Source organism: Pagrus major, chromosome 18 (assembly GCF_040436345.1).
Source record: "Pagrus major chromosome 18, Pma_NU_1.0".
NCBI classification, from domain to species: Eukaryota; Metazoa; Chordata; class Actinopteri; order Spariformes; family Sparidae; genus Pagrus; species Pagrus major.
This window is the reverse complement of record NC_133232.1, coordinates 30,776,883-30,803,221: the sequence shown is the minus strand read 5'-3', so window position 1 is coordinate 30,803,221 and position 26,339 is coordinate 30,776,883. Positions and strand designations below refer to the sequence as shown.

The window sequence follows — 26,339 nt, the reverse complement described above, 5'->3', positions numbered from 1 at the left end:
AAACACTGAAAGCAGGACTTGTACTGTACTTACACAGTAAAAAAAAGATAATAAATGACTGCAAATACACTATTACTATATTTTTGTTGAATAGAGCAGTATTATACATTTATGATAAAGCATCACGAGCCACTTCTTGCCTTCTTTTGTAAAAACATTTTGCTTTTGAAAATGAAATACTACACAAGACTGATCAATAAAGAGACATACTGTACTGTGAAGTAGTTTGGAAAGGTTTGTACCATTTAAAAAAAAAAAAAAGTGTAACTATTTTGTGATAGTATTAATCCTGCCTGAACTGTGCTACTAAACTTGGTATCAATGTTGTATTTATTCCTATCATAGTTCTTATAATAAATACAATGTTCTGGTATGTACTGCAAGTTTTCTTCCACCTGGGACTCGACATCAGCTTCATATTTACATATTTCAAGAAAAGCGTTCACACGTCTAAAGTGTCATTTTCAGAAGAGCTCTGCAAATAGTATAGTTACTGTTAAACCATGAAAATGATGCATGATGAGCAGAGATCCCAGCTGTAAAACAATTAAATACACTGGATTCTCATAACCTCCATGTTTATTGTTGGTGTTGACAGCAGTTTGTATGCAGCACTTCCCAATTTTGATTTCTTTTACAATAGTTTCATAAGATTTTGTTTATTAGAAGTGTAACTGGGCTAACAAAGGAAACGTATTCTTCATATATCCTTATTTATTTTTTACTTATTAACATTACAGTCATGTTAGTGGCTCTGGGAGTCTGTACTTAGGCATCGTGCTGCTCGACTACCAACCAGTCTAGGAAGATGGCCGCCCACCACTGAGTCCGGTTCTGCTGGAGGTTTCTGCCTGTTCAAAGGCACAAATACCTACTGAGGGGGGGGTGAATTGTCACTATATAAATGAAACTGACTTGAACTGACTTTGAGCTAAATGCTAACAAATGTCAGGCATCACATTGTATCTTCAGGGGAACATGAAGGTCTAAGTGTCATGCCAGCCCTCCTACAGCTGCTGAGATACATCACAGAATCACAGATGTGGACCTCATGGTGGCGCTAGAAGAAAAGTCAGGAGATCACAAAAGTCATTAGGGTTCATCCCCTGGACGTCCTGTCAAACAGTTGTTGAGATATTTCAGTCCAGTTGTCAGGTGTCCAGTTTGTGGCTTAAGAAAAGGTTGAGTCAATAATTCAAGTAAAAGAATTGGGTGATTTTGCAATTATTGTTACACAACACACAAGTTAACTGTCTCTCCAAACTACTCTCAGTAATAAGATAAGCTGACATCAACCAGCGTGACCTCCGGGTAAACCTGCCCATCTGCCAATAATAGCTGGAGTTGTGCCTCTGTGTGACATTACAGGTTATAAAAAGCACATTGCAGATCAAAGTCGAACGAACAGTTTGAGCAATCGCAGCAGCGTGAATGTTTAGTTTGCTGCTGTTAACCCCGGCATCCAGTTCTCAGTTACGATACAGACCGTTAAAAGAACGACAGTGATACAAAACAAGAACGAAACTTTATTTAATTTGTTCCCCACTTGTGTTAAACAAGCTCATCATATCACATTCTTCATCAAATGGAGACAAGCTTCAAGCAAGCAACTCAGAGGTGCACAACAGAAAGGCACGAAACTGTCGAGGGGAGTGGATGAACGTACAGAACCGAGGATCGTATAAATAAAATGTTGAATTTAGAAATATTTCTCATGGTCTTCATAGGGATCTCACTCCAACCAATTTTTTTTAAATCAAGAACAAATTCGAAATTAAAGTTTGATTCTGGTTTCAAACCACGTTAAAGAGATTCAGCCACGATATCCATGTGTTTGACTTGTGAAATAACATGGGATTGTAAAGGAACAACATCCGAATCAATTTACTCAAAAACTCAAATGTGAATCTTTTAGAAATAATTGTACATTTAAAGAAAATAAGTCCTAAATCTTCCTGACATGAGTGACAGAAACAAACACCTAACATCACACATTTCCCTCCCAAAAAACAAAAACAATAAACGTGGTCCCAATGCTGGTAAAGTGTCGTGATAAGTTAGTGTCCCTTTTTTTCAAGCTAAAAATTAACTGATACATGTGCAACAGGAGATTCATTTAGCTGTTAATTTATATCACATGACGGTTAAAGTAACATGAACACAGTGGTGTCTGGGATGTGAATGACAATAGTGTATCCTAGTAGCTTGCTCGTACATTCACGTCATCAAAAATCAATGTCATTCATTCTATACAAGAGAGTAATTTACACATATACTATTGTACAGCACAGAAACCGAGAGGAAAAAGCCTCTCTGGGGTTGGAGGGAGGAGGGAGGGCTCTCTGAGGAGGAGGAGGAGGAGGAGGAGGAGGAGGTGGACGGCTACTCACAGCCAGAAGTTTTTAATTTTTTCAAAACATGCAATCTACAATCAAACGATGCAATATTGATCATAAATGTTTTGGTACTTGCTTCAGTCATTGGCATCAAAGCAAAAAACCGAGGAAACAATCGGGGGGTTGGCTTGCTGGGATAAATTTCAAACTGTTTACGAGAAATAAGCTAAAGGTTATTTTGAGGGGAGACAGAAAAAAGCAGGAAACTTGGGAGGCTTCTGATGCACTGACGGGCAGCGAAGTGGTCGGGAAGGTGGTTTTGTAAAGAGCTGTGAGGGCTGAGAGGAGGTGCGAGAGGCAGAAGAAGCAGCGGGGGGGAGGGGGGTTGGATTATACAGACTGGTAGCCAGTGCGACTCTTCCTCCGGCCAATCAGGTAAGAGATAAGCACGAGGATGATTAGGAAGCTGAGTGCCACGCCCACTGCGATTGGCACCAGAAAGCTCAAATCAGAGTCCAGGAAGCATTCCTCAGCTGACAGACAGAGACAGACAGACAGACAGCAGGTTAGTGTTTTAGTCAGCAGATATCTATATTCAGTAAAGAGAAAGAAGCAGAGCAGCAAGAAAAGCGATCAGAGCTGGAAAAAAAGTGGCATCATCAGGTAAATGTAGTGTAAATTAGACGAAAGTGTTAAAGCACAAACAGGAAACCACACACCTGGTTGTTACTTATTATTTCAGATGAACATTAAAGGTCCCATATTATCCTCACTCTCAGGTTCATGCTTTTATTTTGGATGTCTCATACTGTCCATGACTGCAGGATCTTTATCTATCCACTATCTGAATGCTCTGTTTTAGCTCCCGTCTCTTTAAGGCCCCCCCAGTCTGCTCTGATTGGTCAGTTCTCACAGGCCTGAGCAGGCACCGCCCACTGCATTTACTGGTGTTTTTTGCAACCTGAACGCACGGCTGAGGGCGGTGACCGTATAGCTGTGACATCACAACCGCAAGGAAGTCCTGATGGCTCATTTAAAGGCGTATTTTATGAATATTTTCTCCCGCTGAGTGTTTTGATACTTTCACAGTATTTAAATAGGCTTTCTTTTAAAATCAAACAAGACATGGACGTATTAATTTGTACAATATGGGACCTTTAATGTCAGGCAGCATGAACAGAAGACGTTCTTAAAGGAGCAGTCTGACATGTTGGCGAAACATGGGAACTTGGGAATCTGTTAGCCTAGCTTAGCTTAGCATAAAGACAGGAAACAGTTCACTAATCAACACAAATGATCATTTTCCCCAAAATGTCAAACTTTTCCTTTATGAATACAGTCAGGCAGACATGGCAACATTAATAAAAACACAAGTATTCAAAAGGCAGCGAGGCGAACACTTATTATCCCTTGTATGGCCTTAAGATCGACATGAGGGAAGGTTTAACTAGAAGGACTCGTAGCCAGTGGCCATGTTTCTCTTTCTCCCGATGAAATAGGCCAGCAGAACGATAAGAATGAGAACAAGCAGGGCAACTCCGACAGCTATGGGAACAAGGAAGCTGTCTGCATCAGCCTGGCATTCCTCAGCTAGACGAGAGTGAAGAGAGCAGAGAGGTGAATGTCTCATAGGAAGACTTTAAACAAAAAACACAGTCATGGTTAATGCATGAACACCTGACGGGAAGACCCGACTTCAAGAAACTCCCAAATACTTTTGCAGTTTTTGAAAAAAGGAATAAACAAATAAACTCAGGTTTTCCAGGGCAGCACCGCATTTTTATTTCCATAAATTCTAAAATACTAAAAAAAAAAAAAAAAAGCTCCACATCAGTCTGACACACAGTTTGAAATCCAATTCATCAGAGCGAACAGCATGAGAGAATGGAGATGAGATCAGCAGTCATTTGTATCCACATAAAAACACATAATTGATCTTTAACATGACGGTCTTGCAGCACAAATTCCCTTTGCTGAACACGTGTGTGCAATGTTCTCAACCACTGAAGGGAAATTGAATAATGAGCCAAATTAAAAAGTTACCAAAAGCAGGTTTCTTAACAGTATAGCTGAGTTATGTAATGCACAGAACTGAAAGTTTCCATTAAGTAAGGCACAGTTGTCAAGATGATGAACATGTTAGATGATTTATTGAGAACATGGCAGATTAACCTTGAGAAAACATTTATAGCAGTGCTGCAAAACCATCTCGATACTTAAGGCAACTGAGTTCGTACAAAGCCGAAATACACACGACAGCAACAATCACAAGCAAAAAAAATAATCAAAGGATCAAAGCCAATAGTTGATTTATAGCTATTATTCAAACACATGTACAACATCCCGCCAAAGCAACTTAAAAAAAGCAAACATTTCTAATCATTCTAGTCATATTCAGTGAAGTTTTACTGCACTCTGCTAGATTTAAGCAACGATACACAGCTACCACCACATGTCACATTGGCTTTCTATCATAGAAATACACATACTGAGGCTGGCCTTCGTCCCTGACGCTGCGTCTCTGCAACGTGCACTGATTCCCTGACTAACGCTCCTGAAAACTTCAGTCGGACATGAAAATACAATTCTCCCGCTACAATTTTGTCGATTTCGCACGAGATTATATTGCATATTTTCAGTGGATTTAGCAGTTGTTGTTTTGTTTTTAATCAAAATCTGACGACGGGTGTGGCGTTTGTTTGCTTTTGCGATCACTGACCAGTTTTGTTAGCCTAGCATAAAGACTGAAAACAGGGAAAAACACCTAGTCAGACTGGTTTCCACTGAACAGCGCCAGGCTAGCTTTTCCCCTGTTTACACTCTTTGTGCTAAGCTAACTGTCTCCTGGCTGTAGCTTCATATGTAACAGACATGAGAGTGATGTTAATCTTCTACTAGTAGTATTAAACTCTTCATGAATAAATATGGCCATATTTTCCTGAAATTAACTTTGATTGTTGTCATGAATATTCAGTGTAACAGAGAGTTTTCAGGAGCTTTAACGTCCCCTGATGCAGCTGCAGCCCTCAGAGCTCAGGCCCAGCCCAGGCCGATACACAGGTGAGATAATGTGACGACAGTCTCAACATAATGCAAACATGTAAAGAGCGCCTTAGTGCATTTATATGTGTATATCCCCGTTTCAGAATCGTCTGTGCTGAAAGTGAATATCTACACAAAGTCTCCCTTTTCTAAACCTAATGCCATAACGTTTTATACGAGAAGAAATACAGTCGAACTTCCTGTTCAGATTTATTCTGACTGAAATGTAAGAGACCTTTTAAGCGGCAGACATTTTGACGTGCTGGAGCGGGAGAGGCGCAGGTGTAATTCATGACACCAACGTTGGCTTCATCTTTAAAGTCATCGTTAATGTCATTAGCTGCACCTGGACTTTCGCTGCCTGTGTCGAACCGTCTGCCACGAAAAAGGTCTTTTAATGCTTCGACAACAAACACTTTGATGTCACATACTTTAAACGATTGGCGCCACATAATCGAGACAAATAACTCCAATGTTTCTCCTGCTCTACAGGGGCAAACACGGGACAAAGCATATTTCTTTTGAGACTTTTCCAAATGGAATAAACCTTCATCCTCGTTATAATGAATATCTGGGATCAGAGAGAGAAAACTGATTGACCATCTTCCTTTGATTTGTGAACGACATTATTGTTCTTTAACGTCTTGATGTGAATAATTATGGGGATGAAAAGCCAAAACCATAAAAAGGAAATAAAAACTAAAATGTGCACAAAGATTAAGTAATGACAAAAGAAACCAAAAAAAAAAAAGGGAATGTCTGGAGAGAAAGTGCACGATCCAGCAGCAACGAACTAACTGTGACACGTCTTGTGCTTAAAATGTTCATGTCCAGGGATTTTTTGTTACGCTGTGTCACCTTTCATCTGATTGTAATTACTTCTTTATTGTTTTAAAATAAAAAGGTTGTGTGGATCTTGCACTTGCTCATTAACAAAAAAACACAACAGAAAGGAACGACAACACATCGAGAAAACAACAAAAAAGAAACACACATTGGGGGGTAGACAAGTTTGGTCCTTGAGAAAAACACCAAACTTTCCAGTTCAACATGGATTTTTACTCTTCTCGTTATCGTTAAAGACCTTTGAGGCTGAGTCAACACCAACAGAGAGTAAAATCCATTTTTCTGACGGCAGCCAATTTTTTTTTAAAACTGCATCTCATGTTTTCCCAGCAGACACTTTAGTTCAGATTTTGACTCTTGAATCTTTAAGTTATTTGCCAATTAAACATGGACATGAAACCCAAGGACCAGGCTTGGGAACCCCGTGATATCTGAAGATCGATTTGCAAAACTGGATTTAAAGGGTCTGATATCCAACATAAGTCTTTCTTCGACCAATCACGTAAGCGATCACTACAATGAGAATCAAGCCAGCCAGAGCAGCGCCAACAATGATTGGGATTAAGATGCTGGTGTCATCCAATGAACATTCATGGGCTGCAGATAAAGAGAGAGTCAGTCAACAGGTGGAACAGCGATTTTTCTGATCAACAAGAAAGAAGTTCAGATTATTTGCCATCTTTAAGAGCAGCTGCTGCCCAACAAAATACTCAAAACGCCATTTCTTTCCATTTAAAGCTGTCACATAAAACTGCGCTCGTCTGAATGAACATCTTCAGCCCCTTTATATAAATGAAGAGACTCTGCAGGAGGTTATTAACATCCTTCACATGACTTGTGGTGAGCGGTCATGAGGAGGCAACGCTTCAATTTAGGGGGACACGAGCCAAAAGGGTTAAGAAGTGCTAATTTAAAGTGCGTATAATCAATGTTTTCATGTGGTTGAATTAAAGGCACTTCAGTTATGACTAAAGCTGGGTGTCAGAAGTACGTTTCGATGTGCAGTGCAAAGTCTCATATCAGGTATTTTACTAAAGGTCTGCTGATTGTCTTAAAAGCCACAAGATGACATGAAGTGTATTCAGTCTGGCTGCACTGCATCTCTTACTTAATAAACACAACGCAGTGTTAGATATTTTCTTGAGGCGAGAGAGCTCAAACTGTGTTAATTCACCTGACAAACACATTTTATAACTCACACGTGGTATTTATACTTGTATCCAGATCCATTTGGTCGCTTCAAACACAACAACAAAAAAAAACAACTTCTTCCTCATCTTCAGTCATCAGCTAGAACAAACGTATCCCGCCTGGTCAGCGGACTGTGTTTCAAGAGACATGGAAGAATAAACCTACCTGTACTGAAACTCCCCTTCTTCACTCCAAAGGGCTGCACGTGAAGGCCGAAGGTGTAGATGGTCAGCAGGTCTGTGATGGTGTAGTTCTGCTCCTTGTTGCACATGTAGGAGCTGCTGACGCTCGCCTCCCACAGACTCAGGCTGGTGTTGGCCTCAGAAAACGCCACACCTGAAGAGAAACACACACACGATTAAATAAAGAGTCGACATTAGCTTGTTTCTCAGCGGGGTGCCTGGTGTGTGCGGGTAGATAAGATACTTCTGATTACCAGAGCTCGTCTTTCCTGTGACATTCAGAGCGTGCAGGTGGAATTTCTTTGTGTCCTGTTGGAAGTAAAAAAAAAAACAAGTTCAGAAACAGAAAATGCATCAAAAGTTTAATTTTAAACAAATGTACATTTTTAAAATCCCGTCCGAGAAGCTCTCTGGATTAGGTTTAACACGAACTCAACATCCAGGATATAAGCGCTTCCCCTCACTCTTTTCAGGGACGAGTGATACCGTCAGTGAACGTTTCACTTTTTGTCGCATCCTGTCTAGTTTTGTGAAGTTATGTAACGCTAATAACCGCGTTACAGCATTATTAAAAGTACCACCCAGGGGTAAGGAAACAAGAGCAAAGACTGAAAGATTGTGTTGAAAGAAATAATGATTTGATTTCTGCAACTAGTGACATGAGAAAAAAAATAAACGAGTCAGGACTAACCCCACCTGAAACTGGTCTGGGCAGATTATTGCAACATACGCAGGACTATATTAAACAGTTTAAGTGATATAAGATGACTGAGTTCGGCTCTACTGGGAACGAAGCCAAGAAAAAGAAGCCAGCAGTCACAAGACAGCCCGCGCTAACGGGAAAGCTGATCTTTTCAAGTTTGGCTGAGTTGACGATGCTTGAAATCAGTTGAGAAAAGATTAAAATTGCAAAATGATATATGTGTATAGAGCTCGGTGCAGACACACAGAACAGGAAGCAATTATCTAGTCTGCCTTTACAAGCTGTAACTTGCAAATGAACCCGATAAAGGCAGGTTCAACAGGTGTCACACACTCATTATGAAACAGATCCACTGAATGTAACTGGAGAATGAAAAATGGGTGGATCTGCAATAAATATTAAGATTTTCACGTAAAAAGAGGTTTCTAGGTAGTTAAAATAAGCCTTCTTTGGCAAATCTACAGTCAAAATACCTTAAAAAGTGAGTTTTACAGCTCCAAAGCCATATTTAATAAGAGGTGTGGCACCAAATAACTTTGATACAAGCTTTTAACATTAATTCTTGGGAGAAAATCCATGAAACGAACTGGGAAAAGATAAAAATATAAAACATTATATTGTTGAGGACTTACATTGGTGAAGGTGAACGTGATGGTCATTGTGTTAGACACCAACACCAGCTCACTGCTGTTGACTGCACATGATCCAGAGACGGCGGTCACATTAGGGTCGAGGTTCATCTCCTCGTATTTCTGAGGGAAGAGAAGGTGAATCAGATCGACTACGGGAGATCATCCGTGTATCAAGATTTAACATTATAACTCTGTTTATGAACGTACGTCTCCTTGCTTCAGGCCGATCCGCAGGCCAAAGTCGGCTAACAGACACGCCGTGCTGTTCGCGTCGGGCTTGATGCTGTACTTCCCAGTGGCGGGTGGGGGCAGGGTGGGGGTCGGTGTGGTGGTAGCAGGAGCGGCGGTGGAAGTGGAGTTTGTGACGGGCGCTGCGGTGGTGGTGCTGGTGGTGTGAGTGGTCGGGACAACGGTGGTGGGAAGATCAGCAGCACAAGAGGTAGCTGTGAGGAGAAAACAGACGATCAATAAAAACAGGAGAGAGACATTACAGGCAAGACGAGATGCGACGCTGCATCTGTACTCACTCTGTTCACTCTTGCTGCCGTTATTGACGAAAGCCTGTACGAGCACGTCCCACAGTGTCTGATTGACCGAAACATCCTCGATCATGTCGTTGCTCTTGCATGAGTAGCAGGTGTCCAATTCCACATCTGTGATGTGAGGCGTCACGGTAGAAGTCTTGGTGTCTAGACGAAATTCAAAAACACAGCAGCATCAGTACGAGCCCTTCAGTCTGCGTGCGTGCGTTGTGTTTGTGCTGCGAGGTGCAGAAGTTACCGTTGTATAAAGAATTAGGGAAGCGGGTTGTGTCGCTGAGGTTGTAGGTAAAGGTGATGGAGTCCGCTTGGTACACTTTATCTTTGACGGTGAAGTTCACGCTCCAGGAGTGTCCCTCTCCAAAATTAAGCTTCAACACTGAGCTTTTGGCATCACACTCGCTTCCATCTGTTGTGACGGCACCAGGAAGTTCAAACTCGACTGTTGCACTCTAAAAAAAGAGCAGAGTGTGGTCTTAGTTAACATGATCGTACAAGTTTGATGCTTAACTACCAAGCGTCTGTTAGAATAGAGCTGATATAACGACTAAGTGGGTCAGGCAGGTATAAGAACAAGGAGAACAGTCTGGTGAGTTCAGAAAATGACATCACTTTACGGTAAAAGACAACAGCTATGCCAGTCACAATATCCAACATCTAAGACAATATATGGTCACGATAACGATATAAAGTTGCCCAGGCGCCTGTCAGACTAGTAGTTTCTCATGGCCTGAAACATTTCACCTGTAGTTGTAGTATAACTCCAGTCACAAGTCACGAGTGAGGAGACGGGACATAACAATGGCAGGATGTGCACCAGGAAAACTCACTGGCTGAACTGCTGAATAGCAAGAATCAAGTGCTTTGTAGCGTTTCCCTTTTCCATGATGACATCTACTTCCACGAGAGTTTGACAGTCACGCTGTCGAGGTGGCCTGATAACGGAGGGGCTGCTTTGCTGCACTGGCAAAGTAACTTCAAGAGGACATTGTGTAGCTTGATGTTCTTCTATTATCATTGTCTTTTCATTATGTGTTGGCCGTTTTAATCTGCATTGTAAAGTCATTGGGTGGCTCGAAAATGTATTATTATGTACTAAACACAGTCGGTCATGGTTGAACATTTTACAGTCAGAGTGACAAAGGTCAGGTACTCACCTTATTATCAGCTGTGTCATATGACACTGAGAAGTTGACCATTAAATTGGCATAGAGGCACAACTTGTTGTCTTTGTCTTTGACCTCCACCTCAACGCCATGAGACAGCTGGGACACTGAGAAGAAAAAAACACCTTACTCCCCAAGTCGACTGAAGTGGACAACGTGAAAACATTTTAAAATGAAATCACACGATTCAGGAAACATTTACAATCTTGTTTTCAACAAAAACCCTTCGTCATGTGCTCTGGCTCTGAGACACTGTGCAGAATTTAACAGAAGAGAGGTCGAAGTCCGTTCAGACTTACTATATGGTTTTCACATTATGCATCGTCATCAACTGTCCCCAAGTAACATTACCTGAATACAGTGTTGTGAATAGTCCGCAAAAGCCAGTAAAAGTAGAGATATTTCGTTAAAATATTACTTTGGGACAGGTGAAAGGCACCGATACGAACAGTACTCGAGTAAAGTAAGTATCGAAAGTACAATTAGAAGAAAACGATACATATATCTACATGAAATCGTCACTATTTTCTTCCAGATTGTAGCAGAAAGGACGCATAAAGCAGCAGAAAATGTGAACACTCAGTTAAGCACGAGCACTTTAAACTAAATGTCCATTACTGACTAAAAAAAAGCAGCTGATATGAACTCAGACAGACTCAGTGTGTGATGATGTAACATTTGCATTGGACACATAGCTGAAATTCCTGATAAGGTCATGAAACCTGGATTTTGTGCAACACCCAGTCTGTCAGCATGCGAGATCAACCTTCCAGGAAATCCACCTTTTATTGTTGGATCGATAAAACGACATTAGCACCAGCCCCTGATGTGAAAAGAGGCTGCCAGACTCATGAAAACGATGAGTGACTTGTTGTTTTGATCTGTCAGCTGTTCACAGAGGAATCCACAGCTAATTCCTCGTTTAAAACGCTCCTCTGTGCTCAATGGGGATCTTTGTTTGTAGCAAATGGCCGTGTGGCTTTTTTTTAAAAAAAAGTCTGCGGCTTTGGATTCACAGTCGCTTCATCTGTGCGTGTTTTGATGCATGTTAGCTCGCATGCTAATCTGTTAGCTTTACGGTAACTCGTCCCACTTGTTCGGTCACGTGCCGTTTTACTGTAAACTGAAGAGACTTAGCTAAGCTGATGCTAATGTTAGCTTTCACAGCCAGCTAGCCTGATGTTAAGGCATCCTTTTAAATCTCTTAACCTGAACGTGTGTGTGTGTCTAATGTTATATAACATGCATCGCCGAGGCAGTCTTCAGATTTTATCATCAACTTCAGCTTCAAAACAAGTGTTAGCCAACCGCTAAGCTAGCGGCTAAGTTAGCTAGCTAGTAACGTGAATTGGCCAACTCACGACCAATTGGAAATAAAACGCTGAAGGCAGCTTGACAGCCACTTTCAGGCCACAGTGTGGTTGTTATATGTTGTCATTAGAAGATAAATGGCACTTGTGCGGGAAATTATAGCTTCTGGAGCCGCGCACAGCGACTTGGCGGTGACACGGTGTGATGTTGTTGACGTAGGTAACAATTAGCAATCGAGCTAGCTGCGTTAGCATAACATCACGACTACACTGGACCGCTCCTCGACCGAACAGCGGGCGGTGGTTCGGTAAATCCACCCACAGAGCCCCGGTTCGTCTGTAAATTTAAGCCAGTTTACAAGTCAGAAATATTGTTTAAAATCTCTTTTCCAGAGCAAAGCAATTTAAGCTAGCCGGAGCCCCAGAAAAGCACCAGGCCCGGCGGTGTCCCCACAAGTTTAATCGCGTCACTTTCCAGAAACTGCTCGCAAGATTATTATTCAAGATTATTTCAAGAATAATTTAAGGTTGTGATACATACCGATCCCACAGGCGAGGAGTAAAACAAACGCAGCGCGTCGGTACATGATCGCAACACCGGTTCGGAGCGTCAGAGAGAAGACGGAGGAAAACAGCCCGGAGAGGGACGCGCAGTCAGCGGTGTTCGGGGTGAAGCTGTGCCGCCGCCGACTGTACCAGGAAATGAAAGTCATATGACAGCCCGATGTGTCGGAGCAGCAGAGGTGTGGACCGCCCTGCTTTTCCTTTTTTACACCTCTCTCCCATTTTATACATCATGTGTTTGGGAATCAAAAGATTAATAAAAGAAAACCCCCGATTGAAACAGTTATTTTAATCTGTAGCAATAAATCTAACAGACTCATACAAACAAGGGCATTTCTAATCAATCAATATGTTTCCTCGTGTTGAGGCAATCCACTCCCATTCCCCATCCCCACACACACTTTTTTTTCCAGCAAGGCCTGCAAGCCCCACAGGGAGACATACAAAAAAAAAAAATATATAGTGTATGTGTGTTTTGGTGTGACACCGAGGAAGATGTGGGAAATGGGCTCTGGTGTGGTTGTGCTTTTAGTATTTACTTTCTAAGGGTTAACAAAAGCCTAAAAAGCAGTCGACTGTCAGATGAGAGCAAGTTGAAATGTCACTTTTTTTGTGTTGAGTATGTACAAAAACATACAAAGACAGAATAAACGAGAAACTTAAATGCATATACTTGTACAACTGTTTGTTTTTTGTGTTTTTTTTTAGCAGCTTGAATATATCCTATAACAAAAGAAGTGCTCCATTTTTATTTATTTTTTTTTGGCACAAACTCTGCTTTGAACGCTATCGTGTGTTCATAATCACAGCTTTATCAGACGGCTACAAGGCCTTTAAAAGTTGTAAAACTCTGCTGCAGGATCACACGTTTGACACAGGTATCCCCCCCCCGCCGCCCCCCAAAATAGTCAATTCCCCCGGCCGTGAATGTAAAGTCCGATCGTCCCACATTTGACACCGACTGAAGAAAAACAAGCATCAGTTTTAATTATTTTCGATTCCTTTTCTTTCCAACGTGTGGTACATTTAGAGCATTGTTAAGTGTGTCAGCATTTGCTTGGGATACCGAGTGAACAAAAAAAGGAAAAAAAAAAAAAAAAAGTCACTTGATAACAAAGAGCATATTGATTCAAACTGGACAAAAAAAAAATCTAAGTTTGAAAATAAATATTTTTCCTCTCCATTTGAAAAAAAAAAAAAAAGAGCAAAACGGAGCAATATCTGTGTGTCTTCTTTGTTTGTCCACCGTAGCCCAACTCTCTCAGAGGCACCGAGAAACGTGGACAATATTCTCTTTTTAAATGGGCATGCAGTCCACAGGATCACAAGACCCCTGACATAAAAATCCTGTGGAGCAGTATCCATTCACTTGTCGGTCGCTGGGTTGAAGATGATAATGGTTAACGTCCACTGGAGCAAAAAAGATTTAGAGAGCGATCCCCCCCCTCAGCCTGACTGAGACCATCTGCGTCTCTTTTTCCTCTGTCACTTTTTTTCCTCTCGCTAAGCCACGTAGTTGTACTGGTTGGAGTTCTCCTTGTCACGCTCCATATAGTCCCTGTCGATAAGAGACTCTATCCTCTTCTTCAAGTCAGCAGGCTGAAAGAGAAGATGGCAGAGAGGAGGTGGAGGTCAACACGTGAGGCACGCGGCGGCATTTCTGGTTATTTTTATACTCTGAGGTGTGGCGAGCAAATCGCAGCGAAGAGCTGATTCATGCGAGCCGTGTTACTTCCCCCGTTCAGATATTATCCTGGCAGACCCGTTTTAGATCCACTTTAATTTAACTCTCCAACAGTGCTGTCAGCTGATGGAGTGAGTCACGTGTTAGTAGTGACGGTGCTTCTATAAAATAACACCCACAGCAGCCTCGTTGACTGAGACTGTTTACCTGAACAACAGGTAATTAAATTAAAACTAGAAAAAGCTTAATACCGATGTGTTTGTAGGCCAATGAGTAAAAGATACAGAGTCAAAACATCTGAGAATCGTTACATTACTTCTATTGTGCGTTTGTTTTTCATTACCAATGTTTATATCAGCTCATCAATTTGGAGTTAAAAGTTTCAGAATGAATTTGAAGCTGGCACGGACTCCACGAGTTTTCTGCTGACTCATGTTATCCCAGCATGAGTCGACAAAGCTTCTTGTTATGAACCTGTGGAGTCCACGCCAGCTTAAGCGCACGAATCACTACGATATTCTGAAATTCATGGACAAGATTCAACTTTTCACGCTGATATCATCATTTATAATTAAAATAATAGTGTTAAATTCGTAGTAGAAGTATTTTAACGAGCGGTCTCAGTCTTTTTGACCCTGCTGTAGGTCTAAGTGCATTTATAAACACAAAGGAAAAACACTTAAACTGTTAAGACTCCCACAAACTACATATTGTGTTCTTAATTTCTGTATCTGTTGGCCTGTAATCCTAAAATGTTTCTATCATTCACACAGTATAAATGTTAAATAACCCCTGTGACCCTGCACAGGATAAAGCACACACATTAAATAGATGGATGGTGACACAACAACAGATTTATCAATAATTTAAAATACTAAAATTCCCCCGATTCAAAATAAAGTGGGGCGTAAACCAAAGACAATATATGTCATCTGTGGAATCAGGGTTGTGTGTCAAAGCAACATAAAGCGACTCAGTGTTGTGCTAATCACCTTGACGGGGAACTTGAGCTGGTTGTACACTTCGGACATCAAGAGATTATGGCTCAGAGTCTTCCTCATCTTCATGATCCGCACGATGGCAGCATCAATCTGATACTGACGATCCTGAAAGACCCGTTCTGTGGTGCTGGCTTGCTCCTCCACCTGAGAGAAAACAATTAGTCACAATAAATCCCCAAAAGGCCTGGACGTGAGGAATCTACGACGAGATAATACTTTTACCGTTTCTTTCATCTGGATCTGGTTTATTTTGATCCTAAAGAGCTTGTGTTTGAAGTCGTCGTTGCAAGAAAACTTGTCTCCGTCCTCCACGTCTTTGCTTTTTGGGATTTTGGTGAGGACGCGTGCTTTTCCACAAGCGAGTGATTGCAGCGTCCGGCGAAGTTCACTGTCCTCTGTAGACACACAGACAGTGTTTTACATCAGTGGTACTGCATTATGAGTACCTGACAATCCTGATTTCTTCTTAAACCTACTTCAAGCGATCATACAGACCTATTCCTGTCGCCAGCTTGATCTCCTCCAGGGTGAACTCCTCTCCTTCGTTAAACATCAGTAGCACAAGTGTTTGGAAAAGTGACACCTGCAGCTCCTTCTTGCCCTTTTGTAAGAAAAATCAAAGTAACGATTAAAATTAAGCTTCGTGAGTGAGCAAAACACACCTGAGCACTCTTAGAAACCGGTCATCTACCTCTTTAAATTCAGCTTTTAACACACAGTGGCCGAGTGTTGATTGCCACTGCAGCTTCCTGCCGCTGTGTTTGCCCAGGTAGAAGGTCTTGAAGATCTCCTGCAGTCGCACCATCTGGACAAAGATAACAGAGTCATTACAAAGCAACGCTCGGTAGATTTACAGCACGGCAGGTTAGAAAAAGAGCACGCTCTGAAATTTCAATATTTGCTCGGCACTAACCTCAGCAGGAAGGTGCACTTCCATCGGGACGTACGTTGGCCAGTAACCCATCGTGAGGATGTTCACCGTCAGCTCAATGTTGCCAGGAATGTTTTGGCACTGCATATACTGTAAAAACACAAACAAGACACATGAGATATCCTCCTGCCACCTCCTGCACTAATGTATGGACTCAGGTCATCACAATAGGAGGCTGTGTTGGTGATTATATTTCAGGTGCCAGTGATCTGAAGAAATATGATCGATGAGACCCAGTCTGAATAACACAGATGAAAACTAAGCTTGATGAGAAAAATCCCATAGTAAATCATAATGAGGAGATAAAAAAAAAATCATAGTTATGACTCAAAAAGTCAAAATTTATCTCATAATTTTGACTTTCGACTGAAAATTAAAGCTGTAAGCAATGTAAGCACTCATAATGAAGTAAACCTGACTTCTGTCGTTTCCTCTCTCCTCACAACTTAGTACAAAGTTATTACAAATCAGAGGTAAACACTGGAATAATATAAGAATATAATCCCCCCCAAAACTGCCTCTCAACTCATCATAACAATTATAAAATAAGTATAAAACTCACGTCACGTGGATATTCTGACAGCTGAAGCCACTGTTGCTGTTCTCACCTGTTTGAACTGCACCATGATGTCTTTCGAAAGCTCCATATCCTTGAACATCCCCTCCAGTTTGCTTGTGAACGCTGCTCCACATTCTGAAGAAACACCAAAAAGGTCACAAGTCAATGTGCGTTCAGGGTCGAGATTTCCTCTCCGTCATTCATTTTACATCGAGTGTGTGTCAAGAAGTGACACTGTGATGGATTAAACTGACCGTGTTTCAGCTTCGACAGCATTGATTTTTCCGCATCCACAGAGGCGCTTTTTCCAACCAGCAACCTCTTGGCCAGATCCTTCTTGTAAAAGGCCTCAAAAACATCTTTTCCTGCGAGGACAAGACATCAATACATGAAGAACAACCACACAGGAGAGAAAATCCTGAACCGAAACAGGTGTGATAGTAAATATTACCATAGATGAATCTAAAGATAATCATGATCTTATCCAGCATCTTCTCCAGTTCTTCATCTGTCGCCTCTTTGTTTCCTGCTCTTAGCTTCGAATCCACGTGTTTTGCTATAAAAGTGTATTCATAGAAAATGTTATTTCATGATTATGATCATATAACTTTTTATGCTTATTAACAGAAAGTGCAACTGCAGCTATGAATGGGAGAAATGCTACGGACCTATGAGCTCTGCTGGTTTATTTGGCCGTTTGTTGATGAACGTTTCGAAAGCCTCCTTCATGGCGTTGACAAACTTCTCGTTTTTCATGAAGCAGATGTCGATGATGTGATCCACCTTGTCTTTAAAGTCCAGCAACTCTTGCACCATTGTTTTGTCTTTTTCTGGATTGATTACGATTGTACTTCCAAAAGCCTAGACGTCGATTTTTAAGACGATGAAAAACAGTTAGCAACAGAATATGTAGAGCAAATCACCGTGGATCATCTTCAGACTTCTGTAACTGTTATCATACCTTTATGTACTCTATCCAGTGTTGCAGGAGGACCTGAACGCCACCTCGCACTCGACTGAAGAGCTGATACAGAAGAGACAGATCCTGAATTCTGTTCTCATCCAGCAGGTGAGTCAACCCTGGAGGATCCAACAACAGGAAGTCAGACGTCAGAACTCTGGCTGCTTCATTTTTACAAGACAGACGTTTAAGTCAAGTACTGTTATGTACCTTTCTGCAGAGTCGCTGTGAGATGTTCACCCAGCAGCTGCTTCTCCACAGTAGCGATGAGAGGTTTTCTGAGCGGGGGAAAAACAGCTCAGGTTACAAATCAGTCTTTGAGAGCGCCGAGTTACAAACTGGACACTACAGTTTAACACTCACTGTGTGCTCTGGTCTAGATATGTGATGACTCTGTCTGCCTCCTCCTCCAAGCGTTTGTTGACATGATGGAGATATTCTGGTACCTACAAAATAAAAGGGGGGAAATCAGTGATAATAAAACTTGATACCATATTGTGATCTTTTAATATTAACTACCTAAAATATGAAGTACTAATAGATAGCCAAAGGCATTAATGGGACCAGAATAAAATAGATAATACAAATTCTAATATAAAATAAATAAAAGAGACAATTCAAGTAAAATAAATGAAGATAAACACAAACCAGTTTAAGCTCTCCGATAAAATGTGTTCAAAGTTTATAAGTTCAGGGTTAACAACCCTAAAATACTGAGGTCATGGTACACAGTATACACTCAGCTGCCAGCGTATTAGGTACCTCTAGCTGAAACTAATGGGGTCTAACACAACTGGTGTTTATTCAACTGTATGGTCACTTAAGAGGATGTAGACTGAGGGGCTGTTAAACTGTATTACATTATACAGAAGGGTGTTTCTGTTATGTAACCTACTATCAGACACCTGTCAAAAAAAGTTTAGACTAAAACGTAACATTGTAACCTCCCTGAAGGTCAGATTTATTGCAGGGCCTTTGTATTAGACTGTATTATTTTTAGCTAGGTGCGCTTAATAAACTGCCGGCTGAGTGTAAAAGCCTGGAGAGGAACTGGAGTTCATGCAACCTTTACAATGACAACAGCCTGGGGGATACAGTGTCACGTTTAATTTCAGTGTGAGAATTGAAGCACAGAATGAAACAAGGAAAAGCAATTAGCCAATATATAATTTAAGCCGTTGTTATAACAGTCCGATAAATGTAAAGGAGCTGCCTTCTTGGAGAATGTTCTAACTTTGTTTCAAGGTGCGATATGTGAGAATTTGGCCACCTGTCGAAGCAACATCACTCCAAACGGAAAGAAGAAACCACCAGAGTAACTGCTAACTGCTGCTAACTGTGGCTTCCATTAGCTATTTAGCTCAGTGAGCCGTGCAGTTAGTGGTCCGGACTGGGAGCTTGCGGTGGTATGATGAGACAGGACGGGTTTTACTTTGGTAATGTTTTACTTTTCTCTTGAGTCAAACAATCTGAGATGAAGATGCAGAAGATGACAGTAACTCAGCTAGCTAAAGGCTAAACTAATCTCAATACAGGAGCTCCTGTGTTGTGTTGTTATAAAACATTACCGTCCTGATTCAAGGAGACATTTATTTGAAAAGCTAAATCTTGATTTTGTGTATAATACAGTGTTTTCATGTAGAGTTCAACTTCTACTACTGTGGCTTATCTCATAAATAAACACCAATTTCACATTCACATTCACAGACACTGCACACAAAAGTTTTGAGAAGCTCAAACTCTGAGCTGAGCGATAAAGAGTGAAACAATGTCTGAATCCAATGTGTCAGCAAGTGAACAAAGCCGATATACTTGTTGCCTTAATCGAGCAAAAGCTTTTACAGCTGAGACAAAAAAAAAAACCTCTCAAAAAACACACACTATTGTTGCTGTACTGCGTTCTGATCACATGAAGCTATGGATATGTTGCTGTTTTTGAGCTTCTATGATGGATGTTGTTTAGTTTGAACTGCTGTGTGTTTGATCACTGTTTAAACTGTGAGAGTCTGTGTCATTCTGAGGTACTAAAATCAGGACCTGATGTTGCAATTCATGCTTTAGACGAGTCAATGTTTGCGCCAAGACATTCCAGTACAGACCTTGGACGTAGACACAGTGTAGTTGTTCATATTTGGCCAGCTATTCAGTGAAAAGAGAAAAATACAACAAAAATGGCCCCGAGTATGAGGGTCACATAAATCACCTCTCTCTCTTGCATCAGCCTCTGTCCCTCTGCAGCATACAGGCGATTAGTTTCCTCCAGAAAGCGATGCTCAAAGGAGTCTTGATAAATCTGTCAGGGACGGAGAGAACACAAGTTTCATTAAAGTCATTTGTCAACAGGAAACTGACAACTCATCACACCCCTGAGCAGGTCACAGTCTCAGACAACACAGCTGCCAAAACTACAGTTCTCATGAGGTGATGAAGAGATCCAGGCATTCAAATACAGATTTGTGTGTGGATCGTAATTAAAGTATCAATGGTCAGTTACCTGCAGGTCAGAGAGCATGCTCAGCAGGCTCCTCAGAAGACTGCGGTCTATCGCCTCCCCGTTTCGCTCCCTCTCGACGAGCAGAAGGATCCCGTCGATGGTTTTACTCTGGACCTTCAGATCACTGATGATGTAGAACCTGAACAGCTCCAGACCCATGTCCCTGCAGACAAGAGCAGCTCCTTCAACACACACTTTCAACAGAAATCAGCCTCACACCATTTGTAGAACCTTTGACAACAGTGATCACTCACCAGATTGATGGCAGCATTGAATTTTGTAAAACGTAGGTGCGGTCCAAAAACAAAAATATACTTCTAATCATGATCTGTGAAACAATGACAAACACTCACGGTTAGAAGCAAGCAGTAATGACATTTTGTTTAACCATTTCCTTGTTGGATTAAGATCAAAGAGGCACTCCTTCTCGGGCTGTGAAAAAGCTCTGTGATGTCGGAGGAAATAATCACCATCTTGAATTGGGTTTGAGACTTTCAACTACTTTCTATCCCAAATATCATCGTCATCTTTGTTGGTCCCAGATGACAAGCCGACAGATTGGAACTACAATCCAAATTTCCACACAGACAGTGACCTTTTCTGTTGAGACTGACATTTGTTTTGAGGTTTGATGTTCTTCTTTGTGTTGTTTACAGATGGGGAGCTCTTGCATATGCATAAGATGGTGATATTTGCACAACTGTCTTTTAACCAGGGAGGATGAGACCAATACAGACGCTACTGAGCTTCATTATTACATGCACAGGAGCCAGCATGCCTGAACCATACAAAGAGGTTAAAATTTAGAAGAAAGCCTGATTTATGGTCGGGTGCTCGATACTCAACACTCAACAGAAAGTTACCCAGTTAAATTGTGCGACAAAATACGATGTTATCCACAACATAACAAAAGACTCCAGGTGTCTCCAAGATCACTTTTTTTTTCTAGAGCCCGACCAATACTTGATTTTTGGGATCAATGCCTAAATTAGGGGGCATAGAAATTCTGTTCTTGATATTTTGGCCAGTAAACACATACTTTTGCAATGATCCCTCATTGTTTTCCACACAGACTTTAGCATTTTTACTTTTATTTTATTTTTTATCCGTCTCCGTAGCCGCACCACGCTCGTTTCGATAGTTTTGATCAGCTACATAATTAACAACAAGCTTTCTCCACACGTGGCTCATCTGCAGTTGATAAAAACAGAATCAAGGGTGAAAACATCCTAAACGTGAGGTGTGTTTTCTTTGGACGACTTTATAAAACATACTGCTGACAAAGAAAATCAACAGAGCAGACACATACAGGGAGAGGGAAACAGAAAGAGGCGAGGCGAGCCAGTGTGTGTGCATATTGAAGCAACACCATGTAGCCATGTGAGCCTCATTCTCAGGTTGTGTAATGCCAACAGAGGCAACTGAGTAAAACTCACATCGACAACACACACGCAGATATTTATCAATCATCAGCCGATAATATCAGCCAATCAATAAATCAGTGAGGCTCTATTTTTTTCTCTTAACTATGCATCTTTTTAAAACACGTCTCAAATAAATCCAACAACAAATCAGTGGAATTCCCCTTTAAACATTAAACTCTGATTATAAACAAAGTGCATGGAAGTGAGGTTATGTTAGCAGACTTTCATCAGACAAGACAACAACTAACTGAGTTAATAAGGTTATAAAACTTACCATTTGTCTGCAGTGATCTTGCCAGCACTTGTCAATTTTCTTTAGGAAAAGCACACTGTCCAGGGCATCCGTAGGAACAACGTTAAGGCAAATCGTTGGCTTTCATTCAAGCTGTTCACTGTAATATGATAACATTTATGACAAACAGGAAATTAAAGATAAATAGAAACGGCAAAGGATATTCTCTGAATTGATCGATCTGTGCCTTGATGTGGTCTTCACACACGGCCCTCAGCTGTTTGTAAAGCTTGGCAGATATCTTATGGGAGCACAGGTTCTCGACAGCCTGAGGGGACAGAAACGAAGCGTCAGAAAGGGGCTCTTCCTGTATCAGTGAAGAGGAGTCAACAGGCCTGCAGTGATACCTGGTAGAGCTCCTCTAGATTGTACTTGATTGAAGTGCTGTTCTGAATGGCCTCCACCGCCTCCTTTAGCTTCTGCCAGGTCTCCTGCGTGTAGTTCTCAGGCAATTTGGGTTTTTCTGTGTTCAAAACAAAAAGACAAACTGCTCTGATAACACTGAACGACAGACAGTGGACCTAAACATTATGCTGTGTCACCAGTGCTATTTTAAAACAACTGTGTCTGTTTCTACTTAAAGTACAGGGATAAAGATTTTGCTTACTTTAGTATAAAGATATGATCTTTTAATGAATGAAAACTGTGCTCAAACTACATTATTTTATTCTTCTAGGAGATTTTTTTACTACGTCATGTGTTCTTATGACTTTGTACAGTTTCTATTAACTATTTGTTGCTTGATTGCTGGTTGTTTTACCTTTAATATTTTGTTGTTTGGTAACAAAAGATGTTCTTGTTCTCGTGCCTTTCTTGATAAGGAGATCTAGTTCTCAATAAATGTATCAGATCAGAAAAGAAAGGTAATATGGCTGAAATCAGCATCACAATAATAATAAGAAGAATCTGGATATTGTCCAAAACTGCTAAATTACCTATTAAATAATCAAACTAATGTTCAAAGCGAGTTCAACCGGGATCAATTCTTTTTAATTACTTTAATAACTAATTTTGTCAGTTTTGCTCATCATGCTTCTTCACAATCTCCCATTTGTACAACAGAAGTTTGAGGGCGACAGACGATTCATCGACTAGCTGTCAACTATTAAATCAATACACAACTATTTTTTAATCAATTCATCATTTGAGTGTTTTTTTTTTTTTTTTAAGAAAAATGTTTGTTTTTTAAAAAACTCTCCAATTCAGCTACTTCAATGTGATTTTCCTTTTGGTTTATTTACTTCTCTTTGACAGTAAACTGAATATTTTGGGTTTCATGGACAAAACAAGACAATTGAGGACGTCTTTTGAAAAACACTGATTGACTTGCGAGTCATCAACTAATCCAGAAATTTGAGGAAGACAACATCAAGAGATCAAATCTACAGCTGCAACGATTGATCGATTAGTTGTCAACAATCTGAATGTGAATGTGATAATAATCACCAGATAGTTTGCTGCAGCCCTACTTCAAATCACCACAACACGACTTCACAACAATGTGACAAACGGTATTCATTAGTCCATCTACAGTCTTATTAGCAACTTATGTGCCCGTTTTAGCTGTTTCTCAGTAATATTGATGCCTACATTTCCTCTGACTGACCTAAAAGTCATCCCTATATTAAGAAATGTGTAATTTTGTCACGATTTATGACATTTTTATTACATTTCTGAGCAATATCAATTAGGGGTAGACGGATTATTGATCTGGCCGATTATCAGGGCAGATATTCAGTATTGTTCCGATTATCGGTGTCTGTTTTTCGTGTCTCGGTGTCCACAACACCGTCTGATGTCACGAGTTATAGCAGATCTAGTAGCTAAAGTGATCAACAAATGGACAAAGGTCGCAGGAAATTGAGCACTTGAGTAAATATTAGTTGGTTACTTTCTTTCACCGGTTATTCTCAACTTTGAGACTACGATTTTTATGCTTCCCGTAAATAAGTATCGGTTTATCAATAATCGGTATGGGGGAAAAAAACATATGGGTCAACCCCTAACATCAGTGTCACTGACAGGAGGGCCCATGGTCCACTCACTCAGCTCAGTTTATAATATTTAAGCTTTTAAGCAGTAATGCAGCCTTTGGGAGCAAGTTAACACTCCTCCTAACAATGTGTCCAAACAATCACAGAGCATGAGGACTTCTTTAAGTTGCATATCGCTGTCAATGGATGCTCTGGGCGGGGGTCTTTAAGGACATTTATCCACCATCCAGTGTTGTCTGCTACCTTTGAAGTTCTTGATGACTAGTTTCTTGGCAGCACCGGGTTTACTGTTGGAGAAGGTGCCGGAGCCTGCGGTTTTCGTCAGTCCGTTCGCATGGTGCCCCACGCCGCCGGCCAGGAACACGGCTTTGCTTTTGTTATTGGAGCACGAAGCAGCAGCAGCAGCAGCAGCAGCAGCCTCCTCAGCCATTTTCACATCCAGCCCAATGAAATCCACTGAATCCTCAAACCTCAACTTCTTCTGGATGTGCAGCGGAGTGGGAGAGCAGGAGGAGGAGGAGGAGGAGGAGGAAGAGGAGGAGGAGGAGGAGGAATTCAGGGTCTTGGGAGGCGAAGAGGAGATCGTGTCAGTAGTGTCTTCCCTCTCTGAGCCGTTTATTTTCCTTTTCTTCGGAGATGTGATGGTGCCGCTCTCGGTTTTGACATCAGTGGCCGCGGGTCTAGCCTCCTGGGTTGGCGGTGGTGGGGGGTTAGGGGAAGATAAACCTGTTGGAAACATGAAAAAAACAGGGGATACTAATTCTCAACAGCCAGTCTTCTGATCCGAAACTTCCAGGCTCGCCGTGTGGAGGGAGGAGAGGAGAGAGGAGGTGTTGTTGGGGGGGGAGAGAGAGAGTGAGCTCAGTGTCCGAGAGCTGCTAGCTAGCTTAGCGCGGAGAAACACGGGTTTCCCCACAAAAAGTCCCTTTTATCCGGCTACAAAAACACCACAATAAACTGTAAACTACTCAGCTCCCACTTGGATCTTAGCCGTGTGTCTCTTTCTTGTTATTGCTGGCGGCAGAAGAAAGATGGTCGGCTATTGCTTCCTCTTTCTGCCTCGCTCGTGTCGCCGCGGTGTTTCCCGGTGGTTCGGCGGGGCAGAGCGGGTCGGCGACGCGGCCCGTTAAACGCGGTTATTTACAGGAGAAATGCGGCAGAAACTCGGCTCACATCGCATCAGCGCGGCCGCTGCTTCACACGGGAGACATTTCGCTCATTAAAAAAAAAAAAAGCTAGTCGGTGACCTCACCGGAAGTACTTTGTACAAAAGTACTTTTTTGCTCAAGCGTGTTTTTTTTTTTTTTTCTGTACGCCGACTATTCTGTTGTAACCGTCCTGGGCACAAGATGGCGCCACGGCGACGTCACGGACACAGGAAGCGGCTGCTGGAGTCAGTGTGACGTCACCAAAGTTACATTAAGAGCTCTAACACTTAGTTATGACACTGTTTTTGTTTTTGTTTTTTTAGATTTTGTTTGTTTGTTTTGTTTAGATACACTGTGACAACACTGGGGGTTGTATAGGTAGAAGGATGTGGGTGCACCTGGGTGGCTGCAGGATTCATTTGTTCTTTGTTTGCTTTTTGGAAAAATAAACAATGACATCATGAGGTGGGCTGTTGTGTAAATTGTTTGGAGATTTACTATCCTGGGGACTTTTTTCCAGACATCTTCCATTGTGTATTTCTTCAGTTTTTTGCCGCACACATAATTCTTCATCATATGATAGATAGATGGATAGATAGATGGATAGATAGATAGATAGACAGACAGACAGATAGACAGATAGATAGATAGATAGATAGATAGATAGATAGATAGATAGATAGACAGACAGACAGACAGACAGATAGATAGATACATAGATAGATAGATAGATAGATAGATAGATAGATAGATAGATAGACAGACAGACAGACAGACAGACAGGTAGGTAGGTAGATAGATAGATAGATAGATAGATAGATAGATAGATAGATAGATAGATAGATAGATAGCTTTATTAATCCCCGAGGGGAAATTAGGTTATCATAGCAGCTGGTACATTCAAGTACAAATACAATCAAAATACAAGAGCAAATATAGAAACAATAAGAAACAATAAAGTACTGTATACAATATACAAAAAACAATAAAGTACTATATACAATAAAATGCTTAAGTAGATATAAAATAGAATAAAATACTGAGGTGAAGTGGAGCATAAGGTGCAGTTTTAAGGTGATGTGTTCGTCTCAAGTTATAGTTTGTCTTCATCAGCTTCTTCAGCCTAGATTTGTTTTTTTGTTTGTTTTTTAAATATGTACATTTATTTAGTTTAGTGTTATCTTGTGCTGTCTTTGTGTTGAATTGTTGAATTGAAACCTGCTCTCTATGAAGATAATTCTGGCTTGAACATGATGCAGTTTAATAAGTGAATGACTAACAGCTGTCTAGATATGAATGGATATTATCTTAAACCCTGTAAAACAAACATGTAATAACAA

General features: G+C 41.1%; 2 protein-coding genes across 3 annotated transcripts; both read right to left on the bottom strand.

Moving 5' to 3' along the window:
* Nucleotides 1-1,506: 1,506 nt before the first annotated feature.
* On the bottom strand, nt 1,507-12,641 carry lamp2 (lysosomal-associated membrane protein 2). Of its 2 annotated transcripts, none has more exons than XM_073487603.1 (9): nt 12,489-12,641; nt 10,629-10,744; nt 9,713-9,923; nt 9,460-9,621; nt 9,140-9,375; nt 8,933-9,052; nt 7,852-7,906; nt 7,581-7,751; nt 1,507-3,926 (listed from the first exon to the last, which is right to left on the bottom strand). In XM_073487603.1, the coding sequence occupies exons 1-9, from the start codon at nt 12,532-12,534 to the stop codon at nt 3,784-3,786; spliced, it is 1,260 nt and encodes a 419-aa protein (XP_073343704.1). In that variant the 5' UTR covers nt 12,535-12,641; the 3' UTR covers nt 1,507-3,783. The 2 variants fall into 2 exon arrangements, with proteins under 2 accessions (XP_073343704.1, XP_073343705.1); XM_073487604.1 differs by lacking the exon at nt 1,507-3,926 and adding an exon at nt 4,089-6,821 and having other exon boundaries at nt 12,489-12,640.
* A 144-nt stretch (nt 12,642-12,785) lies between these two features.
* cul4b (cullin 4B) lies at nt 12,786-25,182 on the bottom strand. Its single transcript, XM_073487055.1, has 20 exons — nt 24,095-25,182; nt 22,205-22,320; nt 22,022-22,125; nt 21,840-21,909; nt 20,396-20,469; nt 20,142-20,304; nt 19,851-19,940; nt 18,011-18,093; nt 17,858-17,925; nt 17,648-17,766; nt 17,355-17,547; nt 17,138-17,242; nt 16,941-17,051; nt 16,736-16,821; nt 16,110-16,217; nt 15,888-16,001; nt 15,692-15,797; nt 15,419-15,591; nt 15,188-15,340; nt 12,786-14,110 (listed from the first exon to the last, which is right to left on the bottom strand). Exons 1-20 carry the CDS (start codon nt 24,588-24,590, stop codon nt 14,015-14,017), a joined length of 2,628 nt encoding a protein of 875 aa, XP_073343156.1. The 5' UTR covers nt 24,591-25,182; the 3' UTR covers nt 12,786-14,014.
* Between the last annotated feature and the right edge of the window lie 1,157 nt (nt 25,183-26,339).